This window comes from Micropterus dolomieu, linkage group LG18 (assembly GCF_021292245.1).
Source record: "Micropterus dolomieu isolate WLL.071019.BEF.003 ecotype Adirondacks linkage group LG18, ASM2129224v1, whole genome shotgun sequence".
NCBI lineage: Eukaryota > Metazoa > Chordata > Actinopteri > Centrarchiformes > Centrarchidae > Micropterus > Micropterus dolomieu.
The window spans coordinates 30,098,284-30,110,303 of record NC_060167.1 but is presented as its reverse complement, the minus strand read 5'-3'; the positions used below and the strand labels follow the sequence as shown (position 1 = coordinate 30,110,303).

General features: G+C 39.1%; 2 protein-coding genes and 4 non-coding genes across 6 annotated transcripts in view; 3 read left to right on the top strand and 3 right to left on the bottom strand.

The window, feature by feature from the left end:
• Nucleotides 1-560: 560 nt before the first annotated feature.
• mustn1b (musculoskeletal, embryonic nuclear protein 1b) lies at nucleotides 561-3,165 on the bottom strand. The gene is made up of 3 exons (XM_046075350.1): nucleotides 2,896-3,165; nucleotides 2,622-2,745; nucleotides 561-1,019 (listed from the first exon to the last, which is right to left on the bottom strand). The coding sequence occupies exons 1-3, from the start codon at nucleotides 2,902-2,904 to the stop codon at nucleotides 904-906; spliced, it is 249 nt and encodes an 82-aa protein (XP_045931306.1). The 5' UTR covers nucleotides 2,905-3,165; the 3' UTR covers nucleotides 561-903.
• trnae-cuc lies at nucleotides 1,818-1,889 on the top strand. Its single transcript has one exon. It is a non-coding gene; the product is annotated as a tRNA-Glu (tRNA).
• Nucleotides 3,166-5,620: 2,455 nt separating the features above from the next.
• Nucleotides 5,621-5,692, top strand: trnae-cuc. The gene has a single exon. It is a non-coding gene; the product is annotated as a tRNA-Glu (tRNA).
• A 189-nt stretch (nucleotides 5,693-5,881) lies between these two features.
• Nucleotides 5,882-12,020, bottom strand: part of stimate (STIM activating enhance) — an 18,005-nt gene continuing 11,866 nt past the window's right edge. The window contains exon 8 of the mRNA XM_046075349.1: nucleotides 5,882-7,791. Coding sequence (XP_045931305.1) covers nucleotides 7,678-7,791 — 114 coding nt within the window. The 3' untranslated portion in view covers nucleotides 5,882-7,677. The remainder of the gene's footprint in view (nucleotides 7,792-12,020) is intronic.
• trnae-cuc lies at nucleotides 9,134-9,205 on the top strand. Its single transcript has one exon. It is a non-coding gene; the product is annotated as a tRNA-Glu (tRNA).
• On the bottom strand, nucleotides 9,886-9,958 carry trnar-acg. Its single transcript has one exon. It is a non-coding gene; the product is annotated as a tRNA-Arg (tRNA).

Genomic DNA, 12,020 nt, shown 5'->3' with positions numbered 1-12,020 from the left:
AACATTGAAATTGCCACATAGTTAACGTGGACCCTTTTCTCCCCTGAGGATCTGGGGTCCAGGGGTAGTTGCCAGCTTTGCTGGAATTTTCTGTAGTTTATTTAATTAAAACTTAATAAATATGAATTTAAAATGACAAAGGAATCATCACACTATAGCTGAATTTAATACAATAAGACACATCATAATTCATAATTAAAAGCTACATGTACAACTAACACCTTTGTTCGTAACACTTTCCTCTAGGCATGGCACACACCATCCCAAAACCTCAAAAACTTGGAAGTTTGAATAATTTAGAGGCACTGACTTTGTCGGTACATAAGAACTCGCATTGACTTTCAAATCAGACTAAGATTAATCATCACATGCCTGCTATTGATATTCTACTTCCCCCACTCATTTGCATGTGAATGTAAACAGATAATATTTGATCGTGCTGTTGAAATGGAGGTGTTCTTTCAAGCCCTAAATACATCCGATAGAAAAGACCCACCTTTTGTGGTTCACAACTGACAAATAAAAAAAATTGAATTCCAATACAGGGGAAAATAATTTATTTAGGAAAAATGTTCAGTTAAAAAAATGAACAAATAAGCAATTGTTTTAGCAGTCTTTGTCAACACTGATAAATACAGGTAAAAAGTAATTTACAGCTCATCAGCTACATTAATCCAGTCCTAAGCCACATCTGATGCATTGTGCAAAATGCAAAGTACAATAACTGCTTACATAAATGTAAACACACACCACTGGCACATAGCTAGCCTATCTTCCTCTCTTAAATCCAGATTCATTAAAAACTTTTTTTTGCAATGCATGTTATGCAGCATCACCACTGACTCAGAAACCTCAAGACTTCAGCGCGTTTCTTCAGTGCTATCGTTCCATCATGCAGTGTGTCTACTTGCTGAACACACTAGCTCCAGGAGCTCTGGTATCAGCAGGCTTTTCCAGGGCCGTCTCTGTCCCCGTCCTCACACCGCTGAACACAGACGGCGCAGCTTTTCCCATACGTTCTGAACACAGACACAGATATATATGGTCAGAAAGGCAGATGCTTAAAATGCTAATTCTACTTTGAGGGGAGGTATGTAAGAACACAAATGTCTGCAACAACTGTTTCTGTTTCATTTCATTGCTCTGCTGGTCTTGTGTTTAGGATACAGTGCTCTCGGGAGCTGGCTCTACTCTCATTCCCTGTTGAATAATATGGAATTTCATGTCTTTACAGTAAAAACTGCCTCTTCCAGTTCACATGACTATCAGGCAGATGGTATAGGGTGCCACCCCCCCCGAACCAGCAGGTCATTTGTGCCTACTAGTATCGGATTTCTTAAGAAACAGTGAGATAATAAGGAGAGTTGCACCTTAGTATTAGCACTTTATTATGCACATGCAAACACACGAAATCGGCTCACTGACTTGCACATCTGTATTTGATTCCCTTACTATTGAGGCCTACAATATGTGAAAAGTTGTGAACAGGTAGGGCTTGTATTAACGGCAAAGTACTCCAGTACAGTAGGCTACTATACAAATAGCCTACTGAACAAAACTGTAGGCCTACTGAAATTGAGTATTTATTAGAGTAAAAGTTTTACATTCCACCAATGACTGTTTAGCACGACTTCACTGTTATCTTTGCTGTTGAATGTAGTAAGCTGCCAAACTCATCCCGCCTCCTGTGTGCGGGGTTAATAATTACAATGTTCGTGACAGCGGCCAGATGCACAACAATAACTAGCAGGTGCAACTTCACTAAGAGCTGTATGTTGTCCCTTTGTGATAATGGATTGCAAAATTTATTGTATCTCTCCCTGGTGGTCTAGTGGTTAGGATTCGGCGCTCTCACCGCCGCGGCCCGGGTTCGATTCCCGGTCAGGGAACGCACTTTTGTTAATGAGTCGATAATATACTTCCTCAAAGAAATGGCAATGTTTTAGACTCATTGATGTACTTCCTCAGTGATGTATGCACCAATGGTGACGTTGGAAAAAAATTCCTAGGCATCAAAAATACATGGAAAGTAATTTTTCATGCTAGTTTCTACTTTTTACAGTGTGGTATTTTAAGTCGAAATTAGCATGTAAAATGATTTTCAAAGAAGAAGAATTTATTTTCACATTTCCACAAATCTATGTTTATTAATTTCTGTATTTCAAAGCATTTATTTAATAATTCAATTATGCATTAAAGTATTTATCTATGTATTTATTTCAGTTTTGATTTATTTCTTTATCATATTATTCATCCATTCAAATATTTATTAATTTTTGTGTTTATTTCAGCATTGTTTGATGTGTTTATTATTGACAAAGAAGTCATCTTTTTTGTTTTTTAATGGTAGAGGCCAATGAACCATAGCATTTGGAAACAATGACATGTAACATTACTCAACATCAGTCTCTTCTATTTAAGTTGTTAAATCACATAGTTAAGCGATATGAAACTGTCAAGAAGTGTGATATTCTACAGGCCAAGCAGGAATAATACAAACAAATTCTAAGTGGAGAAACATTACATTTTTAAGGATGGTACAATGTTAACATCTGACATGGTGTTACGTCACTTGTCTTGTATTTCAGGAACTAACAGCATTAGTAAAGGGCTTTACTCACCACACTCCACCATGACCTCATAGGTCTTGCTCTTGACCTCGCCCTTCAGTCCCAGTTTACTGCGAGCTCCTTTCAGGTCCTCCTCCTTCATTGGGGGACGCTTTTTCTTCTTCACCTCGCCTGGCTGGGACAAAGTAAAGAAAGAAGGAAAGATTACAAATATTAAGGGTGAAAAAGAAAGCAAAGAGTGTTAATGATTGGTCTTCACACCAAAAGCACTGTGTTCAATTTCTGTAAACAATCAAAACAGCATGTTTGATCTGATGTAGTTTACCTGTGACATGGTGATTGAAGTTGGTGTACTGATTCCTCTTTCCAGTGTGGTGGATTCAGTGGTTGTTTTCCTAGCGTGTGTCTTTGTCTCCCAGCAAGCCTGACATTATATATAGTCCTGGTCCAGACCCATATGAGTCAGTCAGACCCCCTACCCTCTGTCCCACTCTGGCTGTTGTCAGTGTGTATAATTAGGTGTGACGTGAGGGATGGTACAGCTGGAACGGGTCTCCCATCTTTTACGATAAGCTTACAGGCCAACAGCTGATAATTCCGGACACAACACAAGGGGCTGTCTGCCTCCTCCTCCTCCCATGCTGACCCTGGCAGAGATAGCCCCTATTTTAAATGTTGGTGTAAAACTTGGCATTAAAAGGGGAATAAAGAGTGTCCACCGCCCAGTAACACCTCCCCTGCAACTCCAGTGGTTGGGACTCTGCCTGCTCATTGCTAAAACTTGATTTAAGCCTGAGAGAATGTCTTTTTGGGTCTTGTAAAAAAGCATTTCAGATAGTTAAAAAAAAGAACCAATAAAATGGAGGATGAACCAAAAAGAGAAAACTGTCCCACTGTCTTGTTTTAGTTACATAAAGGCCACTGGTGTGCTCCTAATGTGAGTAATAGCCAACAAGCAGTCGTCAGGTCACATCTGGCCTCACAACATAAACCCCAATAGATCTTCTATATGTACCAGTAACTAATAAATAATAAAGCTAAAAGTAATAGCTCTAATAGCAATAATCAGGTGCTAAGCAAACAAATAAATAACAACAAATATGCACATCATTTTTGCAAAGGCAGGTCTACATTAAGATAAACAAATTGAAGTGTGGATTGGTGTTGAACTTTAGCACCTATAACAATTTCTTTCTGCTGAAATCCCTAAATTTTTATGTGGATAAATCTATAATATTTTAAGATGTGTTTTGTTTATTTAATGTACATAATGTATGTGACACTCCATTTCAGATTTTATTTTGTTTCCATTTTGTGTTTTTGTTTTCATTTATTGGATTCTCCTGAGGACAAGGTATATCATGGGCTGAACAAGTAAGCAAACAGTTAAGACAGTAGCAGCCATAAGACTTGGCATCCAAGGAGGGTAAAATCGAGCAACTGATTTTACACTCCTTGGGTAACTATGACCTGGATGAATGAAAATCTTCACAGGCAAGACTTGGCATCATAATCTGAAATTGAGGAGTTTACCATGTGGTGATGGACAAACTGACTCACTATTTTAATTTTAAGGACAAGCTCAGTGACGCAGAGAGAATCTGAAAGCCTGCACACTCATTCAATCACATCACAGCGCCAGGATAATCTTACACACTGAGAGGATAAATCTTTAAATCGGGACAGAGTCCTGATCATAAGTAGAGGTATTGTTGGTGGATGGGGGCGGCCAACCCAGGGTCTTTTTGTGCTTCTGCTACATTATTCAAAGCTCCCTGTGGATCGCTCTCGTTTCTCGTCTTGACGGGTGCATCTAGCAACTACCACAGGGAGAATTTCAGAATAAAAGCGTTTTACCGGACTTTGCCGTTTAGAGTTTGTTGATTTGGTGATTAGTGCTTACTTTTTGTGCTTCTAATATGATTAAGTAGGCTACGTAGTAAAAATGTTTCTTTTTTGTCCGATTTAACTATTGTTGATATACGATCAAAAGTCTGTAACGGGTATTGTATTTTGAAAATTAACTGAATTCTCTGCCGTTTCTGTGTCTGACTTCCTGCCCGGTTCATCTGCGCTGTGCTGCTTGAAGCTGTGACGTTTCCTGGACGCACTGCAACGCTTCTGGTGTGAGCACAAACATTTAGTAGAATGGCTGATCCGGCACCAGCGAAGCAGACAGACTCTGGACTTTTGGAGTGAGTCTGAGGTCATGTAAACATGGTTAATATGACTTTGTAGCAGGTGGGCGAAGCTCCGCCCCCACTGTGCTGAGAGTCTAGTTCCGCCCCCGGTCCTGATTTAAAGATTTATAAACTTTGAGGAATGAAAAAGATCATATCATCTCACTCCTCACGTGTATGATTATTCCCTATGAATCTGGTCAAAGTTGCCATATTAGCCATCTGCTGTCTCCCAATAAAATACACGTTTGTGCAGGTGTTATATATAATACTTTCCAAGTGCACAGCTTAAGGTAATGAGCATTACTAAGTCTGTTAAATATCTCTCTCAACCTCCTCTAACAACTTTAACTATGATATTACAACTGTACTTGCAGACAGTGTTGAGATGGAGGGAAAAAACAAACACAAGAAATGATATGCTTGTCTCAGGCAGCGGGTGAGATCACGGCATACAAAGTGGAGAAGTGGTGTTTGTGTTTTAAGTGAAGCTGACGAAGCCGGGTTGTAATGTATTTTGTAAGCGCTTCTGAAGGTTGACCATGACTCCTCCTTACGGTAATTGTGTGTCTTCCTTTAGGTAATTTGTGAGAACCTATAAGTGGTCTACTAGCTGGACCTATTTTTGGACACACAATCCTGTCTGGAGGTCGGGTGGCTGTAATGGCGACTGCAACTCTGCACAGCTCTGTGCCCCATGCGTCAAATGCGGGAGGCTGGGTTAGTGGTAAAGAAAGAATCAGCAACGCCAACCATTCTGTTTACTCCATAGACTGTATATGGTTTACTAACGTGATCCTGTAGACATACAATGCTTCAGTTAGGCAGTGTCATTTTTTTTCTGGAACATGTCTTCCGTAAATCATACCTTCCCTGGTGGTCTAGTGGTTAGGATTCGGCGCTCTCACCGCCGCGGCCCGGGTTCGATTCCCGGTCAGGGAACGCGGTTTTTGTTACATGCTTCCTCAAACAAGCGATGTTTTAGGAAGAAGGAAATATGACACCATTATCGATAAATACAAACAAAATTAAATGAATAACCGCACAAATAAATAATAAATAAATGTTTTTCTAAAATCTCTTAACAATATTGAAACACAAACGGCAGTAGAAATAACTCAGTAATCAAGCTAGTGTATCACATCCTTTATTGGAAAAGCATTTATAATGATAATTTATCACCAATTTATCGCCATCACTTGCCTTTGTAATCATCTAGTAGTTTCACTTTGCTAAATACTAAAAGCCCTCTTTGTCCTGGTTAAGCAGAGTTTCCATAACTGCTACAAGATGCTGTAGTTTCCGCCTTTAAACATGCCAAAAATATCTTAATGAAATCATCACCATTACCATAGTCATCACAGTCACAGTTTATGTCACTCTCCATTTATTTTATAGGAGGACCAGCAGCCACACGACTATGCACACATGCATTCAGCACACGCCCGTACATACAGGTATATTGTATATAGCATATACAATGTACACAAAAAACCCATTCACACTTTCTCCAGACTGTCTGGTCCATAGTCATTCAACAGTTTAGAGGTCTATGCATGTCACATTCTTAACATCAGAGCCTGCTGAATGCTGCTTCATGACTGAAGATCTGGAGCTCTGGATTGAACAGTAAAAAAAAAAAAAACTAAATCAAACAAACAAAACACCTGCTGGTAATTTCACTCAGGCACATTATTGTAACTACAACAACAAAATAAATCACACAAACACAAAAGGAAAGATGAAAGTTGTGATGAATGGGAAATTGTGCAAGAAATTGTTCCCAATTCTACTCTCCCTGTTGGAGTGAAGGGATAAAGAACACTTTTGGAACAAGCATAGTCACCTTTTTGGCCCAAAAATAACACTCAAAATGTATACTAAAAAACCCAACAACTCAAAATGAAACAAAAGACATTCAAAGACAAAGAACACACAGTCAGAGCACATTAGTAAAACTGTCACAAACAACTGCAGGCTTGTGTTTACAGACAGACAACACTGGCTGAGCTGACATTAGAAAGGTGTTGCAGTGTGTGGTGCTTGCAGTGAGGTTTAACAGTTTAACAGAAAAGACTCAGTCAGAAGGACAAAGTGGAAGGCTGCTGCAAGCATTAATGTGCTCCCTTTGACACAGGTAACTTGAAATACAAGATATGCAGCGGTAAAGTCTGTAACTGTGCCGGAGTGGGTTAGATTTGCATCAATACAGTGATTCAAACATTTGTAACGTAAATTTTGAGGTGCCCCCAACTAAACACACAACATATACACACACTCAGATATGCATTTCACAGGCCATGGTGGTACCTCTACATGTGAAAACAAAGGACAAAGTTACCATGGAATCTACATCAGGAATACAATCACTTTAGAGGACAAGTCAGACCACGAAATGTAACCAACTCCTTCAACAGTTTTGTTTGCATGCAGTTGGGTCTGTTGTGGCCATTTGGATTTGTCCAACCAACATGATCCTGGACACACCACCACTGAAGTCCAGACAGTATGAAACCAATGCTTTACCTATTATACGAACATAAAGGATTTAACAATATTATGTTGATGGCGAGGTTCTTTTTCCTAGACAGTGTCTTTAAACACAACACTGGCCCCAGGAGTGCCATGTCAAAATGCAACAGTGATCCAAAGTGCCCGGTTAACTGCAAAAATATCTCCCAGCGTGTACAATTAAATCCCAGGTTAGACACAGTTTATGCAGAAGTCCTCCAGGAGTCAATAGTAAAGGGAATTCAATTACAGTATATTCTTCTGTCATCAAAAGGGCATCCTATGTTTGAAATGATCGTGTTAACCTGTAAGGCTGACACCAAATCTGTGGAGGTACGGGGAATGGGTATGTGGGCCTGTGAGGTGAACAGCTACCAGAGGACATTTTATCATGGCAGTTCATCTAACCACGCAGCTCAAACAGGGATCCCCATGCGAAGCTTCTTCTTCTTCACTGTCTTCAGGCCAGTGAGCCGACGAACGTCATCCTCATCTGACTCATCCATTTCATCGTCTGCTGAGAAAAGGATCTGGGGGGAAAAAAACAGGAAAGAGAGAGAGACAAATGTTAGGCCAAATTGACTGAGTGGGAGACAGGGTCATGGAAACACTATTTATGGCTGTAAGTACTGATTATTTTTCAAGTCGATTAATCTAACAATCATTTTTTTGATTAGTCGATTAATCTAACGACTTATTTTGTGTATTCTAAAGAAAGGAAAGTTGCCTGTTACTTGATTAACATACCAAATTATCCAAAATAAATATCAAAAACATGTCTAATCAATAAATCAATATTTTATTCAATCATCCTGATGAAGCACAATAAAATAATGACAATAGTAGTATATCTTAAAATGAATCAAATTTCCACGTCACTGATGTGTTGCGATAATAACAATGTCAGACATTAATTAGGCTACTTTATTTCAATATTGAGTAATATGCAGTGCATGATAATCACATGTATTTCATCAGTGTGGGGCAAAGAAAATAACTGAATCGACTCAGACTGTACAGTCACAGATTGTCTGTAATGTTGATTCAGCTGTTTTCTCGATCATACGTGGCCGTTAAATAAACAAAAAAAAATGAAACCGCCAAACGTTAGATGACACACGGTGTAACGTTACGTTACCATGGCTATAGCAGGGCTGAAATTCCTTTTAACATGAAGGCGACGAAGAAATGCTTAGAAAATACATTTTAACGGACTACGTATCCTCATGCTGATATTGTGTTTCGTGCTTGTGTGGAGACAGAAAGTAAACACGATTTGTGGTGCTGCCGCTTCACATGCTGCTTCACGTATTCGTGGACAGTAGTTGTGCTTTTTGTAACACAAATGTGGGTACATCATAAATTCTCAGATATTGGATTTTAGTTTGGAGCTAAACACAGAGGGGTGGAAGAGAAGCTGGACAGAGGAGGTTTTTTTTCTGAAAGAGTTCTGAAATTACCTGATTTTGTCCACTTCCACTGGAGTACATAATGTCTCCAGGACTTTGCTGTGAGTAATAAAGAGTCCTGACATTTAGTATTTCACTTAACATATAACATTAAATTGGCAGTGTCAAGAGCAAGATTTTATAAAGAAAGGTAAAATCAAAAACAGCATAGGTCAATATATCCTGACCTTTATTCCCTAGTGTGGTACATGCTCCAAAAACATGGTACTATATTTACTATACTATAACTGAATAGCATTTTTCATTAGACACACCCCACACCGTCTGGAAAATGGAGTCAAGTGCTTTCTTGTATCCTATTTAAGTGAGTGTCTCACATAAACCCACCTTCCTTTTAAAATTAATAGTACATATATCTGATTCAGTTGCTGTTACTGTTCCAACAATCATGCATTCACACAGTTCCCTGGTGGTCTAGTGGTTAGGATTCGGCGCTCTCACCGCCGCGGCCCGGGTTCGATTCCCGGTCAGGGAACACCTTCTTATGTGCTCTGAATACATAGAAAACAGTACAGCAGCCTGAACTGTAGTAGTATAGTACGAAGTGGTGCGCTGAACCAATACCAAGTAAGTTTGTCCATAACAGGGTGCCAATCAGTAGTGGAGACTAGGAACAGCTGACAGTCAAAACAGTTTGTCATATTGAGACCGAAGCTCAGAAGAGGCTTTTAGAGTAAAGAAAGAGATGGGAGAGGCTGTGTACAATCTTCAATGATCTATGTCCTGATTGCTGGTCAATTTCAACTATGCCTTATCAACACTGTTAAGCTATAGATCTTTTGTTATCTCTAGCTTATCACACTGATTAATTAATCCAAACAATGTGTGTGAAAGAAGATGTGAAATACACATTCCCTGATATTGTTTGGCTTCAGATACTAATTCTGTAATATTCTGTTGTCTGAACAGCAAGAAACATTAAGATGTATTAATGTAAACATTAAGGTAAAACATGTAAACTAATGTCAATAGTATCTCTTGCATTGTGTCTTTGCATATGAAGGAACGCTGTCACTAAGTCAGCAAGTAAGATAATCTGTTTCCTCTGACCAAAACACGATAGAGGGATTATTATTTATTATTATATTTTGATAACAGACATCTGCTAATGCTGCATTTCAGCTGAAGAAAACAGTAAGAGAAGAAAAACACGGACGAGCCAGCCAGGAGTCGAACCTAGAATCTTCTGATCCGTAGTCAGACGCGTTATCCATTGCGCCACTGGCCCGCTATGCAAGTCCCTTCCTACTGAAACCAATTCATGTTTCAGCTCAACACGGCGCAGCCCTTCCCCCACAGCTCATGCTGCTGAGAGCACGCTGACACCAGCTGCAGCGCGCACTCAAACAAACCATGAGGCTGGCTTTTGTCTGCACTGCTGTGACCATTCAAATATTACAACGCCTTGCTAAGCAGCTTTACACTTCTCTTTATGATCCACAAACATACTAACATGTGGCCTAATGAAGAAATACAACTAGTGTTTAAAACAGGTCATTTTACACTAAGACCTGATTTCACAAATAAAGTCTAAACCACAGTTATATATTTGTTGGCCAAATGAACACGGATCTTCCACTTTTTCCCAATCTGATTCTGAAAAACTCCAGTGTCACTTCCACATAAAACACTTCTGGGAGGTTTTTCATGACTCAGATGCCACTTTGCTCTGTGCTTTTGTTTCCTCATCACTGTCCTTGCGTTTTCACAATCTCTGACATAAATTGCCCTGCATACAAAAGACCACCCTAAACACTTCCAAGGTAAACTACTTTGGATAAATCTGGTCATGGACTGTGTTTCATGTCTGCTATAACCACTTCAGACCAACACAGTGATGCAGGTCAACGGATGAACACAATGTCAAAACTAAAAATTCACAAACCAGCCAAGAGTCAAACCTTGAATTTTCTGACTGGTGGTCAGAAGTGTTATCCATTACACCACTGGCCTGCTGTGTTCTACCATTATCAGCAGCCAAAACCCAAACCTGCATACCTGATTACTTCCTCTTGACTTCTGTCTGACCTATACTTCTCATCTGTGCCTCATTATCTGACCACAGGAAGACCCATATCACATGTTTAACAGCCTTCTAAACAACAGTTAAAAGGGAAGTGAAGCATGTTTGAGTTATTTCAACACCACTTGTAACAAACAAGGAGACAACTTGTTACCAGCTGCTGCCAACTCTAACAAGTTGGCAATGACTGGTTCTTTATGTATCTCTATTTTTAAATTAGTAAGTATTTTAAATAATATTCTTTTCCCCCTTTAAAGACCATCTTACTTTTTGTTTTGTTTACAAATTGCCATTTACTATTTACACTAATATTCTATTTATCAGTATTTTGCAAAATTCTCTACCAAATTAGAATTGCCAACATATTAAAGAATACCTTGTATTAATTACAGCAAATTTCACAAAATGCTAATGCAGGAAATGAAACAGTAATTCATTTTATCTCCATATCTCCTCAAAGCATGCAATTTTCACTTCAACCTGTCAAATAATTTCTAGGCCCTTTGGAGAGTTGGCATCCAGAGCTCTGAATTCATTAAAATTGCCAGCTCTTCCCACGGACATAAATAAGCTCAAACTGAGCTGCTGGCAGAAGCTGACTGCCTGGGTAAGTAAGGAATCTAGGAATCCATTTGTTCATTCACAGATTTGGTAAAGTGGTGTAACAGTTAAACAACTCTGTGTGTTGGTTAGACGCATCAGACAGCTTCACTGTTGTTCATTAGAGTCAAGTGCTTTCTTGTATCCTATTTAAGTGAGTGTCTCACATAAACCCACCTTCCTTTTAAAATTAATAGTACATATATCTGATACAGTTGCTGTTACTGTTCCAACAAGAGTTCACCCTCACAGTTCCCTGGTGGTCTGTTTAGGATTCGGCGCTCTCACCGCCGTGGCCCGGGTTCGATTCCCAGTCAGGGAACACCTTCTTATGTGCTCTGAATACATAGCAGCCTGAACTGTGGGACTAGTATACAGGTGCTGGTCATATAATTAGAATATCATCAAAAAGTTGATTTATTTCAGTAATTCCATTCAAAAAGTGAAACTTGTATAATGTATACATTCATTCCACACAGACTGATATATTTCAAGTGTTCATTCCTTTTAATTTTGATGATTATAACTGACAACTAATGAAAACCCCAAAATCAGTATCTCAGAAAATTAGAATATTGTGAAAAGGTTCAATATTGAAGACACCTGGTGCCACACTCTAATCAGCTAATTAACTCAAAACACCTGCAAAAGCCTTTAAATGGTCTCT